This window comes from Bos grunniens, chromosome 4 (assembly GCF_055505025.1).
Source record: "Bos grunniens cultivar Pamir isolate PY7600 chromosome 4, Bosgru_T2T1.0, whole genome shotgun sequence".
Classification (NCBI taxonomy): Eukaryota; Metazoa; Chordata; class Mammalia; order Artiodactyla; family Bovidae; genus Bos; species Bos grunniens.
Genome location: NC_141168.1, coordinates 55,911,188 through 55,936,581, shown reverse-complemented (window position 1 = coordinate 55,936,581; position 25,394 = coordinate 55,911,188). Strand labels below are relative to the sequence as shown.

General features: G+C 42.6%; 1 protein-coding gene across 9 annotated transcripts in view; it reads left to right on the top strand.

The window, feature by feature from the left end:
• Positions 1-25,394, top strand: part of PDE1C (phosphodiesterase 1C) — a 642,269-nt gene that overhangs the window by 188,547 nt on the left and 428,328 nt on the right. For all 9 annotated transcript variants that reach the window (XM_086396479.1, XM_086396463.1, XM_086396468.1 and 6 more), the window contains one exon: positions 5,054-5,104. In XM_086396479.1, the coding sequence (XP_086252605.1) occupies positions 5,054-5,104 (51 nt within the window). The remainder of the gene's footprint in view (positions 1-5,053; positions 5,105-25,394) is intronic.

Below are 25,394 nucleotides of genomic sequence, written 5' to 3'. Positions count from 1 at the left end.
GTTTACCTCCCTAACTTGCTTATGTGTCGAGTGAAATCAACTGTGGTCATCCTCCCAGGGTCCAGCCTAGTGCTGAGCTCCCGGGGGCACTCAGTGCACATCTATTGGAGGTTAGGGGCGATGTGCGGTGTATCCTTTTACAAAGAACCCTTCACAGTGTGACGAGTTGCCTACTAATTGATCTCCATAGCTATGTTTGCAGTCTTAACTGTTGAATTTTTTTTTTAAAGCAGAGGCATGTCTCTTTCAGGATTATTATGACAAAACAATAGCATTCTGCAAAGACGAACTGAATAGGGGTAATTATTTTTGAAGGAAGCTGAGCCACACCTCCCTCCCTGAATGTTGTTTTGATAAAGGTGTCTGAAGTTACACCATTTATTAGTGCTTCTCAGCCTCAGCTACTCATTGGAATCATCTGGGAACTGGGAAAGCATGGAGGCTTGGGTCCCACCCACTGAGGCCCACCCTCTGATCCCACCCACTGAATCTGGGCATCAGGGTTTTTAAAAAGTTCTCTAGTGATTCTGACATGCGACCAGGGCTGCAAACCACTGACTTAGAAAGTGTGGAGCCCCCTGGAGGGGGTGGGAGGGTGATTCATTTCTTGAGTCTTACAGGGAGTCCCATGGGACTCCAAAGATGGAAAGTCCCTGATTTGTGATCCAAGACTGCTCTGACATGTATCTGAAATACATTTCATATACATACATATATAATATATACAAATATATGTAAATATACATACATATATAATGACCCAAATCATATATAGTAGTTAATTGTTTTATACCCCTTTAATAAAAACATTTTTTTCTGATTGTAAGTATGGCATGTGCTTATCCAACTGTTGGGTTTAAGTAGCAAAGCATAAAAACGGCTGATAATCTCCCCAAACGCCAGCACATGGAAGAAATAACTGTTAATATACCTGGTACACCTCCTTTCTGTTTCTCTGTGGCTGAATATACACGCAGCCTAGACATACAATTCGACATCAGTGGCATTAATGATACATACTGGTCTGTGTGTTATACCCAGCATGACTTTTGGTAAATCTACATAAGAACTTCCCTTAAATCTCATAATCGTTTTTATGAGCTCTTGCCAAATTCAAACTTTAATTGCATCTGATAAATGGAACATCTACTTCATTATTGAAGCTTGCTGGATTTTTTTTGAAATAGAAAGCAAACAACAGTGTAGGAAGGCCCCCTTGTGTGTCTGAGCTGGCCAGCATTGTGCTGGAGGGCTGTTGAATGTCTTGAATCGGTTTGTGGGCTGGAAACAGAGGGGCTTAGCAAGCTTGGCCACAACCACTCATTGTTGTGTTGGTCTTGGTTGAGTCTTAGTTTCATTTTTTAAAAAAATTTGTTTTTAATTGGAGGATAATTACTTTGCAATACTCTGATAGTTTCTGCCATACATCAGCATGAATCAGTCATAGGTATACATATGTCCCCGCCCTCTTAAACCTCTCCCCCCCTCCCTTCCCACCCCACCCCTCTAGGTTGTCACAGAGCATCAGCTTTGGGTTCCCTGTGTCATACAGCAAATTTCCACTGGTTATCTATGTTACATATGGTAATGTATATATTTCAGTGCTACTACTCAAATCACCCCACGTTTGCCCTCCCCCACTGTGTCCTAAAGTTTGTTCTCTATGGCTGCATATCCATTGCTGCCCTGTAGATTTTTAAGCCCTTTAAGAGGTCCTGTTTTCACTTGCCTTCTGGACTCATGTCGAGTATAGAAAGCCCAAATGCCAGTCAGCAAAAAGGTGCCTCCCAAACATGCAGGAGCTGGACCTGCCCATAGGAGGCATCTCAGTGGCAATCCGTGGCTGGCCAGTAAGTCTGGACAGTTTTCAGTTCCTGAGAGAAGCCGATAACCTGCATTTATGTTAGAAACCTCTTGATTTTTAAATGCAGACAATAAATTGTTTAAAAATTAAATACGTTTTAGGGGCCAAGCAAAACACATCTGGGGCTTTTTATAGCCCTCTGGCACTGAGGGCTCCATCTACTGAGCCATGCGTGGCACTTGGTATCAATTTCAGTTATCAATGAACTACTTCATTCAGTTCTAAAAACATTGACTGAACGCAGTATTCTGCATGCCAGTCACTGAACGATTGGAAACACAAAGATGAAAAGTTATCATCCTTGTCTTCACTAAAGTAGTTTATAGTTTAGAGCAGTTCTCAAAATATGGTCCCCAGAAGAGTGTTCTCCATATCACCTGGAAACTTGTTAGAAATGCAAATTCTTGGGCCCTATTCCAGGTCAGCTGAGTCAGAATCTGCATTTTAACCAACCCTGCTATCTGTTTCAACAGACCTTCCTGGTGGTTCTAGTGTCTGCTGAAGTGTGAGAACCACTGGCCTGGGAGGGTAGTGAGGCAGGGGCAGAGGTCTATGGAAGGCAGAAGCTGTGCTGGGAGTCAGGGGAACTTTTCAGAAATGAATGGCTCTGGGACTTCCCTGGCAGTCCAGTGGTTTAAGACTTTGCCTTCCAATGCAGGGAGTCAGGATGTAAGTTCAATCCCTGGTCAGCAGCTAAGATTCCATATGCCTCTGGGCTGAAAAGCCAAAAACACAAAACAATATTGTAACAAATTAAATAAAGACTTTAACATGAAGAAATGAATGGCTCCGGTTGAATCTTAAAAGATGAACAGGAGGGAAGCAGTGGGGAGGGCTGTCTGGGAGGAGCGGCAAAGGAGCTGTAGCAAAGAGGACAGAGAGTGTTTGAGATTTGTCCACGTATAGCCTGTGGCTGGGTTCTGAAGGCAGTACTGGGAGGTACAGTGAGCTGAGAATAGGAGGGGCCAGCTGTTCAGTACTTGGCCAGGTAGACCTGGTTGTATCTTGCAGGTGTTGGGGCATCATAGAGACCTTGTGGTATTGGGTCTGCATTTAAGAAAGTAATGCTGGGAGCAGGGTTCAGATTTCTTCTGGGTGAAGACAACTCTCCTGGCATGTCACTGGCCTAGATCTTATTTCCTGCCTCTCCTAGCGTGACTTGGATCTGGGTCAGCAATTCCCACTCTTGGATAGGGTGGCAGGGAGGGGAGGAAAAGCCTGGGGGTGAGGATGCAGCCAGCGATGCCTGTGAAATTGTGATGGTGTGTGCCTACTCCTTCTCTGTCCCTCGGGGAAGACATGTGCTCTCTAAGCTGAATGTTGTAATGGTGGCCGGTGTTCTCAATGATGGCAGTGGTCTTCATGATCCTACTTTAAAAGTGGCCCATCACTTTCTGCAGCAAATATGTTGGAGTATAACCTTGCTCTCTTTCTTTAGAGATCTATAGTGTCCAAAGAGGAAGTGATTTGAACTCAAGCTGGGGAAACTCATGTCTATAGCTAACTAGGTCTTACTACTTTCTCATGCCCTCCCTTTCTTTCTTTCTGTCTCCGTTTGTCTCTCTATTTCTTTTCAAAATGCTAGAGTGTGAGATAGTGGAAGCAGGATGCAATATCACCTCCCCCTGCTGGTCATTTTGTACAATGTCTTGTTTATAATATATACAGAGTGGAGACAATGGTCCAAGGAGATGACAGAAATATAAAGTAGCTGAAATCGAATCCATTAATTTAATAAATTATGGTAAATTAAAAAAAATTTCACCTTTTTGAAAGGGTGAAAGGAATTTTTTGACTCCTTCCATTCTTTGCAAAATGATGTAATACATTTGTGAAGTAGCTATTTCTTGCATCCTGCACTGCAAATTCTCATAGATGAGAATGATTTTAATGATTACATTAGCAATTTCCTTTATTCTGCCTATGTATTGGATGTTCTTTCCTAAACATATTGAACAAGTTTTTTCCATTTGATTGCTTTGGGTGTTCATTCAAGTTGATCATACATACTTACAAAACACCCAGGGTTATAGTCTTTATGGGCATTGAAAGTGATATTTAAAGTGAATGAAACTTGTGTTTCAGTTTAACCTTTTTTTATTCGTGACGATGGTGTTCATCAGTATGTGTCCATGCTAAGTTGCTTCAGTCATGTCCAACTCTTTGCGATCCTATGTACTGTAGCCTGCCAGGCTCCTCTGTCCATGGGATAAAGATTGCCATGCCTTCCTCCAAGGGATCTTCCTGACCCAGGGATTGAACCTGTGTCTCCTGCATTTCCTGCATTGGCAGGTGAATTCTTTACCACTAGTACCACCTGGGAAGCTTGTTCATCAGTATGCTGCGCTAAGTCGCTTCAGTCGTGTCTGACTCTGTGTGACCCCATAGACGGCAGCCCGCCAGGCTCCCCCGTCCCTGGGATTCTCCAAGCAAGAACACTGGAATGGGTTGCCATTTCCTTCTCCAATGCGTCAAAGTGAAAAGTGAAAGGGAAGCTGCTCAGTCCTGTCGGACTCTTAGCGACCCCAGGCTAAGAGCTCTGCAGCCTACCAGGCTCTGCCGTCCATGGGATTTTCCAGGCAAGAGTACTGGAGTGGGGTGCCATTGCCTTCTCCGGTTCATCAGTATAGGGGATAGTAAAGCTTCTAGAGAAGCTGTCTGAACAATTTTCTCGATCCTCTTATTTGTTAGCTTCTAAATTTAAATATCCTTCTTAACAAAAACCAACCTTACTGTTTTTTTCTGAAATCCTTGCCTTAATTTGCCCCATGGATCAGGAAAATCAGACTGATGTCAGGTAGTTGGGGTGCATTTGTGTGTTGAAGGACATCCCACTGAGAGGCAGCCTGAAGCAGAAGGATGTGCACTGGCTTGGAAGCCAGGCGTGCACACCTCTTACTCTGCCTGCAGGCCAGTTAACTCCCCTAAGCCCAGTAAACTAGGTACTGTTTAGGTTGCCAGCTTAATTCACTGTTTTAATCAAAATGATGAAGACATTTGGCTTCATTTAGGCAGTGAGAGCGGCACTGGAAATATAGAGAGGGAGTGAAGTTGCTTTTATCCTCTTACAATGACTTTCAAACACAGCTTAATAGTGAATCATCCTGAGGATTAGCTGTAGGTTGGCATTTTCTGTAGACACACATGCCTTGTACTTAACTGCATCTTCTGTTTTTTTTTTTTTTCCAGTTGCAAATGAAGCCGGAGATAAGACTGCCAGACCACTTGCCCGCTTCTCCCGTGAGTAAATCTTGCTTCATTCCTCTCCCGGGCTCCTTCAGTGGCTTTTTGCCTGTGTGGTTCACCCTGCCAGGTGTCAGGGAAACACTGCCCATAAAAGAGTAATATAGGAGGTATATTCAGTGGGCTGATACTCCATTTGAGCCCTATCACCAGTGAGTTATTCATTGCTATTGCCTTTTCAATCTTTGGAATTGCAGCTTATCAAATTGTGCTCTAGGCCTTTGCTATGCTAAGTGTGGTCCTGGGAGCAGCAGAACTGACATCATCTGATGACTTTTTCAGAAATACAGGGTCCAAGGCTCCCCTAGACCTCCTGAATCAGAACCTATATTTCAGCAAATCCCCAGATTCCTGTGCACGTTTGAATTTGAGAAGCACTGCACTGGAGGATCCCCTGAGTATCCTGCCGTGGGGTGAGACTCATTTCTGAAGAATGAGTACAGAAGAGTCTGTGAAGTGCTTGTAGCTGTCCAGGTCCGTAGAAGTGTAGAAGCATCATCACCTCCCAATGTGGACTCAAGGCCTTGCTCTACTGGCTTTGCCTCAGTTCATTGACATTTTGAAACTCAGATGCAATCCATGACTGCTTCTCCTTTGGCACTGGAATATTTGTAAGGGCCTGGGAGCTCCCCATGAATTTCACTTGACTCCTGTCTCCAGCTCTTGATCCCAATGGATGAGCAAGAGTCAAAAGCCTCTTGGTGTTTTCTGTGCCAGAGTGATCAGCAAATTACACAGCAAGCTAATGCATTCCCTTGGATGAAAACCCAGATTCCTTGGAGTGGAAATACCAAGGGAGATTGAGTAGGGTTGAGGGGAGATGCTCCCCAAATGGGTGGAGCATCCAGTGGAGAAATAGCAGAACTGTGAATCAGAATAGATGGATTTTTGTTCCAGCACGATCACTGCTTGCTGGCTTTCACTTAAAGTAATTTAACTGATACTTCCTGTGCCTTAGCTTTCCCATCTGAAACATAGGAAATTCATACCTACCTTCTCTCCTTTATAAAAAAGTTGCCATATTTTGAAATGATGCTTTGAGAGGGGTTACACAGATTCTGAGTTACAGCATTGTTCACAAAGGTTGACCCAGTCTTGAGTGTGGATTCTACCATAGTAAGTCTTAAAACCTAGAGGTGCAAAAGTATCGTTTCTCTTTTGTTAGGACTTCTTCTAAACTCTGCCTTCTAGCTCTTTTGTGGCAGGGGGTGGGGAGCTTCAAAAATTTGGGATTGATTCCTAAAAATGATTTTTATAGAACTGTAATAATATATGGTAATGAAAGAGCATTAAGTGCTCACATTTTAGAAACTGTGTAATAAAAGTTGCTTCTCACAGGCCCTGTTTTTCACTGCTCTCCTACTTGGAATCACTATTTCCAAAGTAAGTATGTCATCCCACAGCTCAGTGAGGGTGATGAATATGCTTTTAGTCCCTTTATTTCTGCATCTCCTGAGCAGTAGTCGGCAAATGAATAAGCTGGAGCAGTAATGTGACCACTCAGGGCAGGCTGCATTCCTCGGGAGTTCCTGCTCTTCTGATGCTCCTCACGAGGTTAGGAAGGGGATGGAGCCCTTTAACCATGAGGCCAGAATGAAACCTGCAGCAGTTAGGCCCTTCACAGAGAGAAGAGGGTTCCTCCTTTTGTAAATGGCTTCCACATTTTCTAAATTGTGACACTGGGTTGGAGGGATGGTGTGTCACTTGAAAGCTTATTTGTAAGGAGCTGAGTGAAGAGATGAGGAAAAATAATATCGATACAGGAAAAAAGTAGATAGTGGCAAATCAGTTAAGTTGGGCTAATTCTGAAAAGAAAAAAAAAAATCTCCTGACAGTCCTATGTCCTGGGAAAAAGTCAGATAGCACGTTATCTACTAAATCTTTCTGTAGCAAGTCCTAGAGGAGAAAAAATAGGTGACTTTTAGGAAGGAAAAAAAAATCCTCAATGTAGCATTGTCTGATTGTCATTCACCTCACTTCACCACATTGAAAATGGCCTCTTTTGAAGTGTTCAGTTTGGGAAGACTGGAAGGGTTTGAATAGTAGACTTTCCTTTTGAGACTGGAAGGTGAAGCACAGTAGCATTCTCTAACGTTCACACCTCACAGGACACATGAAAGCCCTGCCAGTGCCCACGGCCCAGCACAGAATTAGGAGAAAGAACACAGGCAGGTAGGCTTGTGAAAACTGGACCCTGTTCAGCAGAAAATACCTGGGGAGGGGAGAAGAGGCTGGCGCACTGGCTTCCTTAGTAGTCCCAAGGTTTTCATTCCCTTTGGGGTTCTACATTCAGATCCCTGATGCCTCTGCAACATGTTCGTTTCTTTGTAGATTTTGCCCCTGTTGAATCTATATACTTTTCTTGGTTTCCCCTTATTGCAATGGACATGAATTCTGATGATTATAGTAAGGAATCCTAAAGGAGAACTGGAGGTAAGTAGAGTATAGACTCATGAAGACATCTGGCTTTTCCAAGGGCTGGCTTCCTATCCTACCTCGGCCATCTCATTTACCAGTCTTGCAGGCTCTCTCTAGTCCACTTATGAACCAGGATCACTTCCACAGTATAGCCCAGTGCTTGGTTTCTTCTCTGTGTGACTGATACCACCACCTAGAACACCATGCTTTCCTCAAAGAAGTTGATTCCAAAACCCATGGGTTAAGCTTACTTCCTATAAGACTTAGACTGGAGACACTTGCTGTGCCATGAGGTGGTGGGGTGCCAGGAGGTGAGTCCTCTGAAACTCTGGATCCTGTCAGTCCCTTTGCCACCCCTGTCCTCATCATTTTAGGCTTAGCAGTGGCTTTGGATTAACCTGACCATAATCAGAGCATCTGTCTAACAACAATGGGTACAGTGAGTAACAAGGAAGTCATCCCCCTGGGAGTAGGGGGAAAGGAGCAGGAAGGAGTGGGGAGTGGGATTCAAAGGAAGTAGGGAATATCATCTTCCCCTCAGAAACCTGCAGAAAGATGAGGGTGTCCAGGAAAATGAGGAGTTGAGAGTGACCCTGATTTTCAGGCACTGCTTGAACCCAAAGTACATTGGCTATGAGTCAACAGATGGTTTAGAATGGCTCTCACCATGAGGCTAGCTATCCTAGGGCTGGAGCCCCTGTGTGTGGGGACTACCCCTCTCTCTGCAATGGTTGGGGTGAGTACTGCACTTGAAGCTCTCTGACAGGCAGGGCTAACATTAGCCACGCAGTGTCTCCATTGTTACAAATGAGAACAACGAGGCTGGGAGGAAAGATAGAGAATTGCTCACTGCTGGAATTCTAGGTCTTCCAATTCCAAGTCTTGGCTATTCCCAGTGCACATTACTTCCTCCTTGGTCTAAGGGGTTAGAGTTTGCTGGTTCTGGGACTTGGGGGCTCTTCCAGCTCAATGGTGGAGGTGCTAAAGCTTTACCGCAGGGCAGGCTTCAGAGATCCATGTGGCTGTGACCTCGACTACAACTGGTTTCATCCAGGGTGGGAAGACTTTTCTTCCACCATCCCCTTCTGCCAGCTTACTTGTATCAGGAATCACCTAAAATAAGGGAAAAATCTGATATACAAATCCCCTTGGGAGTGGAAACACAGAGGGTTCATTCTTACTGTGAGGAAAATGATTGATTGATAGCAGATTTAGGCATTGTTTTCCCCAGATACCTGAAAGTGTTTCCTCAGTGTGTAAAGAAAGGGAGGGGCAAAGGGATTGCTTCATTTAATTGCTCACTTGGTCATTCATTTAGTTACTCATTCAAATAGTTACTGAACATCATCATGGGCCTGGCCGTGTGCTAAATGCTAAGGACACAAATTCTGATGAAAGCAAGATCTCTGCCATTAAAGAGCTAATCAGGGAATTGGAGAAGTAAGGGGCTCCAATGGAGTGTGTGGAGGGAAATGCTGGAGGTTGGTACAGAAGCTATGGGAGCCTGATGCTGGAGACCTCATCTGACTGGGGGTGTGGGTGGATTCAGGGGAGCCCTCCTGGAGGAGGCAGGCAATCCTTGAGGCTTGGGGAGTGCATGGGGGTTAACAGGTAAGGAAGGTAACTTCCAGTCCTTAAAAAAAAAAAAAAAAAAAAAAAACATAAACACAATACCACTTTTCAAGGAGTAAAGGCCATGTGTAGTGTTCAGACATGGCCACAGTGTGGCAGGAAAAGCCCAGATTTTGGTGTCCATGTCTCCTGCAGGAACAGAGGCCAGTGCAGTGGACAGAGCACTTTTTTGTGACGGAGCATGTGGCATTGGAAGAGACTGTGAGGAGGGAGGGGTTGGCCCCAGAGCTTGTGTAGCTGGGCAGCTCCATTCTGGAGTTTTGATTACTTCCCTAGCTGAGGGAGAATCATTTCTCCCCTGAGATTAGCAATGGTTGAAAAGAAAATAGTGGTGTCCAACTCAATAAGAAAATGGAGCCTAATTAGTAATGCCTACAAATGTGGCCTCTCTTACTTTGGGAGGTAATCATCCAGATAGTGTTGAAAATAGATTATTCTACAAAGGAACTCGAGTAGTTTCTGTGGATGGATGATAAAGCAAAGAGAAGTCGCCTGGTATTTTTGTACTGGGTGTTTGATTGGGTGAATGGTCCCCTTTCCTGGGCAGAGATGGGCATGGGCAGACAGGGGTGTACAGCTAGGCTGGGTGCTGGATAAGCCTAGTACTTATTACATGATGATGTCCGTTGTGGAGCCCAGGGCAAATTCAGATAATGTCCCATAAAGTGCTTGAGTCTATTTAGAGATCATTTATAAATTGATGGTCATGGTGAGGAGGGTTTGTTGCAGGCATTGGGAGCTTGAGTTGACAGTGGATGGGTTACACAACCAGGATGATGAGAGCAAGGATAGGATAAAATGGGTGGGAGAAAGGCCTGAGAACTGTCACAAGTGGTTGTGAGCTGTGGCTGTTGGCTGGGCATTCAGTGTTGTCAGCAGTGTGTTCTGTGGATGGTCTACAGCCATAAAAAGGGCCCAGGACAGTGTAGGAAGAGGATGTGATTTCCTGGCTTGTCTTAAACAACTGTAACTGTTTCCAAAATGTTCAGATCCCATGTGGAGCACTAGGTCCCACCTCAACAGTGTTCACAGACCGAACATCTTCATTTCTCAGTTGCTCCCACAGAAAGTTATCTTCAGCAATGGCAGCTTTAGAGGGTAAGAGGGCAGCAATCCAGCTCAGTGGTCTTCAAAGTGGGGTCTCAGGGAACTTGTTAAAAATATGAGTATTTGAACCCCTCACCAGATCTGCCGAATCAGAAACTTTTTGGGGTGGGTCTCAGCAGTCTGTGTTTTAACAAACTCTAGTCGTGATTCTGATGCACACCAAAATTGAGAACCACTGCTGTAGTTGGAAGGACTGTGTTGTGGTGGAGGTGGCAGAGGCAGAAGCCAGCATGCAGAGCAGTACAATGGTTCTATTTAGTTTCTGTATTATAGAACAATACAATTTATAGTTTTCAATTGCCCCAAAAGGAGAAGGGGGCGGCAGAGGATGAGATGGCTAGATAGCATCAGTGACTCCATGGGCATGAATTTGAGTAAGCCAAGAGATAGTGAAGGACCAGGAGGCCTGGCGTGCTGCAGTCCTTGGGATCCCAGAGTCGGACACGACTTAGCGACTGAACAACAGCAACAACAACAATATGTAATTACATACAGACATAAGACAGAACAGATGTTAATTGTTCTTGTCAAAGGATAGTATATTGTTATTTAATTTTTATTGGTGGAGTTTGTGGGGACTGATGGAGATTATGGAAAGACGATCTAAAAGTCCCCCTAATCCACCTCTGCGACTGGCACTGCTCTGCATCACCTCTTGAATCTAATCTTCTCTTTTCTAAGGTCATCTCCCACCTGGCTCTGGCCTTTCCTCTTCCACAACAAGGTCGTTGGAAGAACTGCTAGGCTGGCCCTTAGCTTCTTTCTTGTAGCTTCAAATCACCCTCCACACTGTGACCTGTACCGTTATGGTCTAGTTTTGGTCATGACGTATTTGTGCTTCAGAACTGCAGTGGGGGACAGGTGCTTCCCTGGTGGTCTGTGGTTGAGAATCTGCCTGCCAGTGTTGGGGACAAGGGTTCAGTCCTTGCTCTGGGAAGATCCCACATGCTGAGGGGCAACTAGGCCCTGTGCATCGCAACTGCTGAGTCCACATGCTGCACCTACTGGGCCTGTGCTCTGCAACAGGAGAAGCTGCTGCCATAAGCCCATGAATCCCAGCGAAGAGTAGTTCCTGTTCACTGCAACTAGAGAAAGCCTGCTCCCAGCAATGATGACCCCACACAGCCAAAAAAGAAAAAGAATGAAAAAGATCAAAACAAAACACAAAGATGGTAACGATAACCCTGTATGCGAGACAGCAAAAGAGACACAGATGTATAGAACAGTCTTTTGGACTCTGTGGGAGAGGGAGAGGGTGGAATGATTAGGGAGAATGGCATTGAAACATGTATAATATCATATATGAAACGAATCACCAGTCCAGGTTCAGTGCATGATACTGGATGCTTGGGGCTGGTGCACTGGGATGACCCAGAGGGATGGTACAGGGAGGGAGGTGGGAGGGGGGTTCGGGATGGGGAACACGTGTATACCTGTGGCAGATTCAAGTTGATATATGGCAAGACCGATACAATATTGTAAAGTAATTAACCTCCAATTAAAATGAATAAATTTATATATATAAAAAATAAAATTTCAGGCATGATCAAAAAAAAAAAAAGAAAAATAAAAAAACAAAACAAAACACAGGAAGTTATTCCCTCACTAGTGTTCATCCAAGATTTCTCTGTCTGACCACAAGGGTCCCACTGCTCTGACTTGCCCTCTTTCTCCATCCCTTTCATCAAATATAGTCATTATCAGCCAAGTAAATGTGCTTGATTCAGTAAACAGATGTATCAACCCATTATCTTAGATATGAAAAATTTCAAGTTAGACTAGAACTTGCAAATGATCCAGTCCAAAGTTCACCATCTCCCATAAAACTCATCCTCTTTATCACATCCCTGTTAAAGGGGTCATGAACACTCCAAAGGAATCCATCCTGTGATGGAAAACTCCCTTTGCCTTGGCAGAGTCCCTTCATGTCTACCTGAAACCATCACAACATTGTTAATTGGCTACACCCCAGTACAAAGTAAATGTTAAAAGAAAGATAACTTACCTTGTCTTAGAAAAGGTTGATATTATGGTCAAAATGAGGGACTGGACTGTTACGTGTTTGCGGGAATTGAAACTCACTCTGCTTTTCTTGTTTTGAATGTGTTTGATCAAGTCTTTGAATATGTCTACTATATCACTTGATCCCCAGTATGTTAGCCATTGGTCCACCAGTGAATGGTCGATGGTACTGCAAGTAGCTGTCTAGGAGCTTGTGGACGATATGTAACACAGGTGTTAGCTGGAGGTTCTTGATCTTTTGAGGTCTAGGTGAAGTGTTAGTCGCTTAGTCATGTCTGACTCTTTGCAGCCCCATGGACTGTTGCCTGCCAGGCTCCTCTGCCCATGGAATTCTCCAGGCAAAAATACTGGAGTGGGTAGCTATTCCCTTCTCCATGGGATCTTCCCTTCTTAGGTATCAAACCCAGGTCTCCTGCATTGTGAGCAGATTCTTTACTGTCTGAGCTTCCAGGGAAACCCATTGAGATCTAGGTAAATATGTTTAGATCACTGTTGTATGCCCTTTTGAGGTTCAGAGCAGACCCCAGTATCCCATGAATACCTGGGATGACTGTTCTTCTGACTCTTATTTCCTACTTCTCTTGATTGTATTCCTCTATATGCCTCTGGCTTTTTCATATCTGCACTGACATACACCCAGAAGCAGGCCAAAGCCCCTTCTTCCTCTCTTCTTTCCGAGTAACCAGAGGCTCCTGGTCAAAGCAGAACTTAACTGAAGTTGAGGAAAAGAGAGATCACAATATGCAATTGCATGCAGACAATTAATGTCATAGTTCTGTTCTCAACAATTCTTCCATCCATCCCACAGCCAGTGATTTTTTTAAAAGACCATGTTGCCTATGCAGCTGCTAGCTGACTGTCTGTTGATCCTCCTCCATCCACCTTCCTCCACTCTTTACCCTTTATTTCCACTTCTCTTTTAGGAATAAAAAGACGCTCCTCCTGGTCTCTCGTGTGGAGCAGCATGACCATTATATTAGTTGCTTTGGTATCTATTGACACCCTTGCCTTCATCATCTCTCCTCTACTTTCAGTTTATTTCTTTTTCTACATGTAGGTCAGTTGCTTCTTCTTTAGTGGGAATAGTGGTCCAACCTGCTGAGATACTAACAGATTTTTAACCCCTTGCCACTTGAAATATCTGATCAGAGCTTTGTGTGTGTATATAATGTGATCCTGAAGAGGGCAGGGAAGACATGGGTTGGCTTTTGTATGCCAAACATCTCCTCCTCTTCCCTTTCAATTTATAGTCCTTTGAATAAAATTAGGATAAAGTTTCTGATTCCAGTAAGAGGTGGACTAAGAAAACTCAAAAATCCTTTAATTTTTATAAGCGTGTAGAAGTGCTGAGTAAAATATTTTTTAAAAATGTCTTTAAACCAATAGTTAAACTTGCAGTAAAGAAAGGGAACCTTGCAGGTGGTAGAAATGAAAGAGGAATTTAATATCAGTACAGCAGGCTGTAAACATGCCTGCTGAGTCTGCAGTTATGCTCCGTGGGGGTGGTGCTGTTAATTCCGTGGAATCTAGTAACATGTGTTTTAACATCTATCTGGGGAGGGGAGTTAAGGCCTTGGTCTGTGCAGGTTGAGAAGTTAGGGTGAGACTTCTGCCTGAACTTGGATTCTTAAAACATATGGCAGATCATGTTTTCCAAAAATATCTGCAGCTCTGTCTACCATCACACATGCTCTTCTTATAGTGTGATGTTGACAAGCCTCCCACTGAGATGTGAAACCCATGCCCCCTCCCCTTGAATATGGGTGGCCTGTAACTGTGGTGGATATGTCGCTGTGTGACTTACAGAGTCCACTTGGGGCCTGTTGGGATGCTTGCTTTTGGAAGCTACTGTGTCTGAGACTATAAGTTTAGTTCTTTTGTATTAAAAGAACCTTGATTATTAGTGGGGCCTATGTCTTCGTGCCTCCAAATAGAGTGCTTTCTTCAGGTTCTCTTGAAGCTTAGTATGATGATGTAACTAATTCTGGTCAGTGAAGTGTAAGCAGAACTGTTGGGGTAGATTTCTGGAAACTTTCATAAGGCTCTTGTGCTCCCTTTATTCATTTTCTTATTTATCCTTTCTCCACCATCCTGCCTGGAACACAAATAGGTTACCTAGAGCTCTAGCTGCCACCATGGGCCATAGGAATCATGATCACACCCAGAAGATTTTGTGAAACAGAGATAATGTATCAGCCCTGAAATGCTTAACTCCAGATTTTATACAGCTGAACATAAACTTCAGTATTGTTTGAAATTTTGGAATTTTGAGTCTCTGTTACTCAGATATATATTATCCTAATAATGCACCTTCCAATAGACTTCCAATAATGCATCTTCCAATAGACTTCTAATATGCATACTTCTCAGTAGCATAATTAGAAGTCCGAAGACAAATTGAATATTTGTGAAATGATGAAGGAAAAGAACTTTGTCAATCTGGAATTCTGTACTGAAAGAAACATTACTCAAGAGTGAAGCCAAAATAAAGACATTTTTCAGGCAAAGAAATTCCAAGAGAGTTCATTATACATATATCCTTTCTTGGGCTTCCCTGGTGGCTCATATGGTAAAGAAATCTGCCTACAATGCAGGAGACCTGGGTTCGATCCCCTAGGTTGGGAAGATCCCTGGAGGAGGGCATGGTAACCTACTCCAGTATTCTTACTTGAAGAATCCCCATGGAAAGAGGTACCTGGTGGGCTGTAGCCCATGGAGTCACAGAGTCAGACATGACTGAGGGACTAAGCACAGCACATGCATATTCTTACTTAGAGAACTGTTAAAGGATACATTGCAGGAAGAAGACAATTGAACCCAGAAACAAGAATGAATACAGAAAAAAGTGATGACTCACAATTCTTTTCAGTTCAGTTCAGTTGCTCAGTCGTGTCCGACTCTTTGTGGCCCCATGAACCGGACACAGTACGCCAGGCCTCCCTGTTCATCACCAACTCCTGGAGTTCACTCAGACCCACGTCCATCGAGTCAGTGATGCCATCCAGCCATCTCATCCTCTGTCGTCCCCTTCTCCTCCTGCCCCCAATCCCTCCCAGCATCAGAGTCTTTTCCAATGAGTCAACTCTTCGCATGAGGTGGCCAAAGTACTGGAGTTTCAGCTTCAGCATCATTCCCTCCAAAGAAATCCCAGGGCTGATCTCCTTTAGAATGGACTGGTTGGATCTCCTTGCAGTCCATGGGACTCTCAAGAGTCTTCTCCAACACCACAGTTCAAACGCATCAATTCTTCGGCGCTCAGCTTTCTTCACAGTCCAACTCTCACATCCATACATGACCACAGGAAAAACCATAGCCTTGACTAGACGGACCTTTGTTGGCAAAGTAATGTCTCTGCTTTTGAATATGCTATCTAGATTGGTCATAACTTTCCTTCCAAGGAGTAAGCGTCTTTTAATTTCATGGCTGCAATCACCATCTGCAGTGATTTTGGAGCCCCAAAAAATAAAGTCTGACACTGTTTCCACTGTTTCCCCATCTATTTCCCATGAAGTGATGTTTAATAGCTAAAAATTAAAAAGAATATTGGGATTTTTTTAAAAAGCAGTTTTGTTGGGATATAGTTCATATACCATAAGGTGTACCTGCTAAAAGTGTACAATTTAGTGGCTTTTAGTGTATTTGTGGAGTTTTGCAATCATCATCATAATCTAATTTTAGAAATCTTTTGTCACACCTAAAAGAAATCTTCTGCCTGACAGCTGCTGCTGCTAAGTCGCTTCAGTCGTGTCCGACTCTGTGCGACCCCATAGACAGCAGCCTACCAGGCTCCCCCATCCCTGGGATTCTCCAGGCAAGAGCACTGGAGTGGGTTGCCATTTCCTTCTCCATTGCTTGAAAGTGAAAAGTGAAAGTGAAGTCACTCAGTTGCGACCGACTCGTAGCGACCCCATGGACTATAGCTCACCAGGCTCCTCCATCCATGGGATTTTCCAGTCGAGAGTACTGGAGTGGCTTGCCATTGCCTTCTCCATGCCTGACAGCAGTCACTTTTAATTGAGACCCACACACCCAGTTCTAGCATATCATGAATCTACTTTGTGCCTCCATATATTTACCTATTCTAGCCATTGTATACAAATGGATTCATATAATATATGGTCTTCTGTGATTGGCATTTTTGACTTAGCATAATGTTTCAAGATTCATCCATGTTGTAGCATGTATCAGAATATCATTTCTTTAAATTGCTGAATGATATTCCACAGTATGGATATTTTCTATGTCTTTTCATTTGAGTTGATTCCACTGTGAATATTGTTGCTGTGAATATTCATGTTCAAGTTTTTGTTTGGTTGTATGTTTTTATTCAGCTTGGATATATACCCAGGAGTGGAGTTGTTGGATTCTACGGTAACAATAATTTAAACATTTTGAGAAACTGCTCAGATCTTTTTCAAAGTGGCTAGACAATTTTATTCCTATCAACAAAATATGAGTGTTCTAGTTTTTCTAAATCTTCCCCTACACTTTGTTATGGTTATTCTTTAAAATTTTAAACCTAGTATGTTTATAATATGAACAACTTCGTACAATATGAAGTTGTATCATATTGTATTTTGATTTCCATTTCAGTTCAGTTCAGTCGCTCAGTTGTGTCAGACTCTTTGCGACCCCATAGACTGCAGCATGCCAGCCCTCCCTGTCCATCACCAACTCCCAGGGCTTTCTCAAACTCATGTCCATCGAGTTGGTATGCCATCAAACCATCTCATCCTCTGTCGTCCCCCTCTCCTCTTGCCTTCAGTCTTTCCCAGCATCAGGGTCTTTTCCAATGAGTCAGTTCTTCATATCAGGTGGTCAAAGTTTTGGAGCTTCAGCTTCAGCATCAGTCTTTCTGATGAATACTCAGGACTCATTTCCTTTAGGATTGACTGGTTTGATCTTCTAGCAGTCCAAGAATTACTAATAGTGTTAAGCACCTTTTCATATGCTCTTTGGCTGTTTGTATATCTTCTTTGGAGAGCTAGTTCATTTTTAAGAAAACGGGCAGCTTCCCATTCTCTGATTTTCTAGTTGAAGGACATAAAATAAGATGAAAAGAAGGTGCCAAACTTACTTATGAACCAAAGTTAGAGGAAAACAGAGACTTCAAACGCAGCAGTTCCCAAACTGGACTCATCATCTTTATACACGTTCCTACTCCTATGTTTCCTAACTGAATTGGTGCCATTTTGCTCATTAGTAACATCAACCAAAAACCTAGAAATCACATGTGTATCTCCCTTCTTCCTCACCAGTCATTACATTTACTGAATCCATCTCCTGAATTCTCTTTCCTTCAGATCCTTTCACCCCATTCTCATTGCCACAACTTTATTTTAGCCCCTTGTTTTCTCCTACCTAATAGATTTCACTGAGCCTCCATTTTCCTCTGTGAAGTCCGTTCTCTTCCCTGCCAGAAGAATCTTCCAAAAGCATAGCTTTTGGAATGACATAGCTGACTATGTCATTCCGCTCCTTAAAAGCCTTCAGGTGTGCTTCTGGGAAGATGGAGTAGACATAATTTTTCTTGTTACTACAAGAAGAAATACAACTGAAGCTAAGTATAATGGAAAACTCTGGTCATTTTATATAAAACAAACAAAAGCCAAAAGAGAAAGATAAACAGAAGAAGCCAAACCAGCTAGAGATATTGGGACCTGGGAAATGACACAGTGGTGAGTTTTCTGGGTTTTCTTTTTGCCTTATACATCTCATACTTGGAGGTGGAGAAGCCATAAACCTGGAAATGCCAAAGACCCAGACAGTAAAAGCACCGCCCCCCCCAACCCTGCTGTCTCTATCCAAAGGACCAGGGAAGGGACAGTCTAGTAAGGTAGAAAACTTTTAGATGCTAGCTAGATGCTCTACTCCAGCCAAACAGTGCAGAAAAAACTGGGCCTCATCCTTACTGCTGCCAACAGTGGCTGGGAGTGGTGAACTGAATGTCTAGCCTCACATGACTATCAGTGCCCTAACGCACTCACTATGGTGGTTTCAGAGAAGACCAAGTAGAGATCTGGCCAATAATGAGGCCCCTTCCCCACCATGGTATCAGTGGAGAACAAATGGGGAACATGGAGTTCCACTTCCAGTTGGTAATGAAACATCCTTCTTCTTCCCTGTTGAAGTGATTGATGTCACAAAGTTTGAACCAGCACATCATAAATGACAAATGATACAGACACCATCCTTATCAGATGCTACTGGAAATCACATGAGGAGCCGGAGTGCTCACCGTCTCCCAGCAATAACAAATCTGCCTCTCTTCCTCAGAGCTCAAGGGAACTACAACAGTTAACATAACTTAAAAAAAGGAACAAGGTGCAAAGAATCAGTGTATTTGATTTTAAAAGAATGTGTAGCTATAGGAGGGCTTCCCAGGTGGTGCTAGTGGTAAAGAACCTGCCTGCCAATGCAGGAGACGAAAGAGAAGCAAATTTGATCCCTGGGTCAGGAAGACCCCTGGGGGAGGGCACAGCAACCATTCCAGTATTCTTGCCTGGAGCATCCCGTGGACAGAGGAGCCTGGTGGGCTACAGTCCAGAGGGTCACAAAGAGTCAGACATGACTGAAGTGACTGAGCATGCACATAGCTGTAGAAATAAAGACTTGGTGGTACTGGTGAAAGGAGAGAGTTATAGATCAGTGGAACACAATAGAGAAGCCAGAAGTAGATCCATACAAATATGCCCAAATGGTTTTTGACAAAAGTTAAAAAGTAATTATGTAGAGATAATATAGTCAAATGGTGCTGGAGTTTTGGGGACTGGACTATTTGGTCATTCATAGGCAAAAATTCAAACTTCAACCTATGTTTCAAAACTTAAAAACAAAAATAGGCTTCAATGTAAAAGGTAGTTCTATAAACAGAAAAAAACAAGAAAAAATATTTGGAGTGTAGGGCTAGAAAAGAAAGACTTGTTATCAAAAACATTGCCTGTAACAGGAAAAAATGAATAAGTTGGACTTCCTCAACATAAAACCTTTCTTATGTCAAATACTGTTAAAAACTAAGCTACAGTCAGAAAAGATTTGCAAATGATGCTACTATCCAAGAGTTCTGATATCTACAATTCTCAAAACTCAAAAGTAAAAAAGTAAACAGTCCCTTTAGAGTATGACCAAAAGATATGAAGAAACATATTTACCAAAGAAGATATACAGATGGCAAATAAGCACTTGAAATAATATTCAACATCATTAGCCATTGTATGCATGTGTGCATGCTTAGTTGTTTACTCATGTCCTACTCTTTGCGACAGAATGGACTGTAGCTCACCCGGCTCCTCTGGGAGGAGGGATTCTCCATGCAAGTCCATGGGATTCTCCAGGCAAGAATACTGGAGTGAATTGCCATTCCCTTCTCCAGGGGGTCTTCCTGACCCAGGGATCGAATCCTAGTCTCCTGCACTGCAGGTAGATTCTTCACCATCTGAGTCACCAGGGAAGCCCCATTAGCCATTCAGTTCAGTTCAGTTCAGTTGCCCAGTTGTGTCCGACTTTTCGACCCCATGAATCGAAGCACGCCAGGCCTCCCTGTCCATCACCAACTCCTGGAGTTCACCCAGACTCATGTCCATCGAATCAGTGATGCCATCCAGCCATCTCAGCCTCTGTCATCCCCTTCTCCTCCTGCCCACAATCCCTCCCAGCATTAGAGTCTTTTCCAATGAGTCAACTCTTCGCATGAGGTGGCCAAAGTACTGGAGTTTCAGCTACAGTATCATTCCTTCCAAAGACCAGCCCTTCCATCCCAGGGCTGATCTCCTTTAGAATGGACTGGTTGGATCTCCTTGCAGTCCAAGGACTCTCAAGAGTCTTCTCCAACACCACAGTTCAAAAGCATCAATTCTTCAGTGCTCAGCCTTCTTCACAGTCCAACTCTCACATCCATACATGACCACAGGAAAAACCATAGCCTTGACTAGACGAACCTTTGTTGGCAAAGTAATGTCTCTGCTTTTGAATATGCTATCTAGGTTGGTCATAACTTTCCTTCCAAGGAGTAAGCGTCTTTTAATTTCATGGCTGCAGTCACCATCTGCAGTGATTTTGGAGCCCCCCAAAATAAAGTCTGACACTGTTTCCACTGTTTCCCCATCTATTTCCCATGAAGTGATGGGACCGGATGCCATGATCTTCATTTTCTGAATGTTGAGCTTTAAGCCAACTTTTTCACTCTCCACTTTCACTTTCATCAAGAGGCTTTTGAGTTCCTCTTCACTTTCTGCCATAAGGGTGGTGTCATCTGCATATCTGAGGTTATTGATATTTCTCTCGGCAATCTTGATTCCAGCTTGTGCTTCATCCAGTCCAGCGTTTCTCATGATGTACTCTGCATATTCATTAAATAAGCAGGGTGACAATATACAGCCTTGACGTACTCCTTTTCCTATTTGGAACCAGTCTGTTGTTCCATGTCCAGTTCTAACTGTTGCTTCCTGACCTGCATACAAATTTCTCAAGAGGCAGATCAGGTGGTCTCGTATTCCCATCTCTTTCAGAATTTTCCACAGTTTATTGTGATCCACATAGTCAAAGGCTTTGGCATAGTCAATAAAGCAGAAATAGATGTTTTTCTGGAACTCTCTTGCTTTTTCCATGATCCAGCGGATGTTGGCAATTTGATCTCTGGTTCCTCTGCCAGTTTTCATTCCAATCCCAAAGAAAGGCAATGCCAAAGAATGCTCAAACTACTGCACAATAGCACTCATCTCACACGCTAGTAAAGTAATGCTCAAAATTCTCCAGGCTTCAGCAATATGTGAACCATTAGCCATTAGGGAAATGCAAATTAAAACCACAGTGAGAATGCCATTATACACCTAGCAGAATGGCTAAAATAAAAACAGTGACCGCATCAAATCCTGCTGAGGATTTGATGAGAAATTTGGCAGAGAAACTACATCATTCATATATTGCTGGTGGTACAACTATTCTGAAAAAGTCTGACTGTTACTTAAAAAAACTAATATACAACTACCATGTGATCCAGCAATTACACTCCTTGGAATTTATCCCAGAGAAATGAAGGTTAATTTCACATAAATATTCACATAAAATTCACATAATTATTCACATAAATATGTTAATATTCACATAAATATTGTGGAAACACAATCTGTATATGTGATCTTACTTCTATTAGAATGGCAAGTATAAAGGAAAAAGAAAAAAAAAGATACAAGAGTTGGCGACAACGTGGAGAAATTAAAACACTTGTGCAATGGTAATGGAAATATAAGATGGTGTAGTCACTGTGGAAAGCACTTTGGTGGACTCTCAAAATATTAAAAATAGAATTACCATATGATCCAGGCAATTCCACTTCTGGATATATACCCAGAAGAATTGAAAACAAGGACTTGAACAGATATTTGGACTCTCTTGTTCATAGCAGCATTATTCAGAATAACCAAGAGGTAGAAGCAACCCAAATGTCTGTTAATGGATGAGTCAGTCAGTTCAGTCGTTCAGTCATGTCCGATTCTTTGCAACCTCATGGACTGCAGCACGCCAGGCTTCCCTGTCCATCACCAACTCCCAGAGCTTGCTCAAACTCAGGTCCATAGAGTCGGTGATATCATCCATCCATCTCATCCTCTGTTGTCCCCTTATCCTCCTACCTTCAATCTTTCCCAGCATCAGGGTCTTTTCCAGTGAGTCCATTCTTCACATCAGGTGGCCAAAGTTTTGGAGCTTCAGCATCAGTCTTCCAATGAATATTCAGGACTGATTTCCTTTAGGATTGACTGCTTTGATCTCTCTGCAGTCCAAGGGACTCTCAAGAGTCTTCTCCAATACCACAGTTCAAGACCATCAATTCTTCGGTGCTCGGCTTTCTTTATAGTCCAGCTCTCACATCTGTACATGACATAGCTTTGACTAGACAGAACTTTGTTGGCAAAGTAATGTCTCTACTTTTTAATAGGCTGTGTAGGATGGTCATAGCTTTTCTTCCAAGGAGCAAGCATCTTGTAATTTCATGGCTGCAGTCACCATCTGCAGTGATTTATGAGCCCAAGAAAATAAAGTCTCTCACTGTTTCCATTGTTTCTCCATCTATTTGCCATGAAGTGATGTGACCGGATGCTATGATTTTAGTTTTTTTAATGGATGAATAGATAAACAAAATATTGTAAGTACATCCAGTGGAATTATTATTCATTCATGAAAGGGAAGGAAATTCTGACATATGCTGTGACATGAATGAACCCTGAGGACTTTATGTTAAACGAAATGATCCAATCACAAAAAGATAAATGCTGTGTGATTCTAGTTGTATGAGGTATCTAGAGTAGTCAAAGTCATAGAGATACAAAGTGGAGTCATGGATGCCAGGGACTCAGAGAGGGGAGAATACTGTTTAATGGGTACACAGCTTCAGTTCTGCAAGATGTAAAGAATTCTGGAGATGGTTTCTGGTGATGGTTTACAACAATGTGGATGTACTTCACGCCACTGAACTGTATACTTAAACGTGATTAAGATGGTAACGTTTATGTTATGTGCATTTACTACAATTTAAAAACCCTGTACATGAATATTTATAAAAGTTCTATCCTTAATAATGTCAAGTTGGAAACAACTCAGATGTGTTTATCCAGTGGTTGATTAAACAGAATGTGGTACTTTCATATCATGGAATACTATTCAGCAAGAAAAAGAACAAACTATTGGTACATGTAACAACCTGGATGAATCTCCAGAGGATGATGCTGAGCGAAAAAGCCAACCCCCAAAGTTATAAATTCCACGTGTACAGCTTTCTTGAAATGACAAAATTATAAACAGAGAACAGATTAGTGGTTGCCAAGAGTTAAAGACGGAGTGTGGTGGGGTGGAAGTGGGTGAGGCTATAAATGGGCAGCATGAGGGATACTGGTGGTGATGACAGTGTTCTGCATCTGTGTCAACATCCACCACTGCAATGAAAAGAACTGTATATCTAGGAATAAACTTACCTAAGGAGACAAACGGAGAAGGCAATGGCAACCCACTCCAGTACTCTTGCCTGGAAAATGCCATGGACGGAGAAGCCTGGTAGGATGCAGTCCATGGGGTTGCTAAGAGTTAGACATGACTGAGTGACTTCCCTTTCACTTTTCACTTTTGTGCATTGGAGAAGGAAATGGCAATCCACTCCAGTGTTCTTGCCTGGAGAATCCCAGGAATGGGGAAGCCTGGTGGGCTGCCGTCTATGGGGTCGCACAGAGTCGGACACGACTGAAGTGACGCAGCAGCAGCAGCAGCAGCAGCAGCAAGGAGACAAAAGAACTGCACACAGATAATTATAAGACACCAATGAAAGAAATCAAAGATGACATAAACAGATGGAGAGATATTCCATGTTCCTGGGTAGGAAGAATCAATATTGTGAAAATGACTATACTACCAAATGCAATCTACAGATTCAATGTGATCCCTATCAAATTACCAGTGACATTTTTCACAGAACTGGAACAAAAAATTTCACAATTCATATGGAAACACAAAAGACCCTGAATAGCCAAAGCTGTCTTGAGAAAAAAGAATGGAGCTGGAGGAATCAAACTTCCTGACTTCAGGTTATACTACAAAGCTACAGTTATCAAGACAGTATGGTACTGGCACAAAAACAGAAATATAGACCAGTGGAACAAGATAGAAAGCCCAGAAATAAACCCATGCACCTATGGGTACCTTATTTTTGGCAAAGGAGGCAAGAATATACAATGGGGCAAAGACAGCCTCTTCAATAAATGGTGCTGGGAAAACTGGATAGCTATATGTAAAAGAATGAAATTAGAACACTTCCTAACACCATACACAAAGATAAACTCAAAATGGATTAAAGACCTAAATGTAAGACCAGAAACTATAAACTCTTAGAGGAAAACATAGGCAGAACACTTGATGACATAAGTCAAAGCAAGATCCTCTATGACCTACATCCTAGAGTAACGGCAATAAAAACAAAAGTAAACAAGTGTGACCTGATTAAGTTTAAAAGCTATTGCACAGCAAAGGAAACTATAAGCAAGGTGAAAAGACAGCCCTCAGAATGGGAGAAAATAATAGCAAATGAAATAACTGACAAAGGATTAATTTCCAAAATATACAAGCAGCTCATACAACTCAATACCAGAAGAGCAAACAACCCAATCAAAAAGTGGGGAAAAGACCTAAACAGACATTTCTCCAAAGAAGACACACAGATGGCTAACAAACACATGAAAAGATGCTCAACATCTCTCATTATTAGAGAAATGCAAATCAAAACTACAATGAGATATCACCTCACACTAGTCAGAATGGCCATCATCAAAAAATGTACAAACAATAAATGCTGGAGAGGGTGTGGAGAAAAGGGAACACTCTTGAGCTGTTGGTGGGAATGTAAATTGATACAGCCACTATGAAAGACGGTATGGAAACTCCTTAAAAAACTAGGAATAAAACCACCGTATGACCCAGCAATCCAACTCCTAGGCATATACTCTGAGGAAACCAAAATTGAAAAAGACACATGTATACGATTGTTCATTGCAGCACTATTTACAATAGCTAGAACATGGAAGCAACCTAGTGTCCATCGACAGATGAATGGATAAAGAAGTTGTGGTAAATATACACAATGGAATATTCCTCAGCCATAAAAGGAACACATTTGATGTGTTCTGATGAAGTGGATGAATCTAGAACCTATTACAGAGAGTGAAGTGAGAAAGATAAATATCGTATTCTAACACACATGTATGGAATCTAGAAAAATGGTACTGAAGAATTTATTTATAGGGCAGCAGTGGAGAAACAGACACAGAGAATAGACTTATGGAGATGGGGAGAGGGGAGGAGAGGGTGGAAAGAGTAACATGGAAACTTACATTACCATATGTAAAATAGATAGCCAATGGGAATTTGCTGTATGGCTCAGGAAACTCAAATAGGGGCTCTGAATCAACCTAGAGGGGTGGGATGGGGTGGGAGATGGGAGGGAGGTTCAAAAGGTAGGGGATATACGTATACCTATGGCTGATTCACATTGAGGTTTGACAGGAAACAACAAAATTCTATAAAGCAAGTATCCTTCCATTAAAAAATAAATAAATTTTAAAAAGCAACT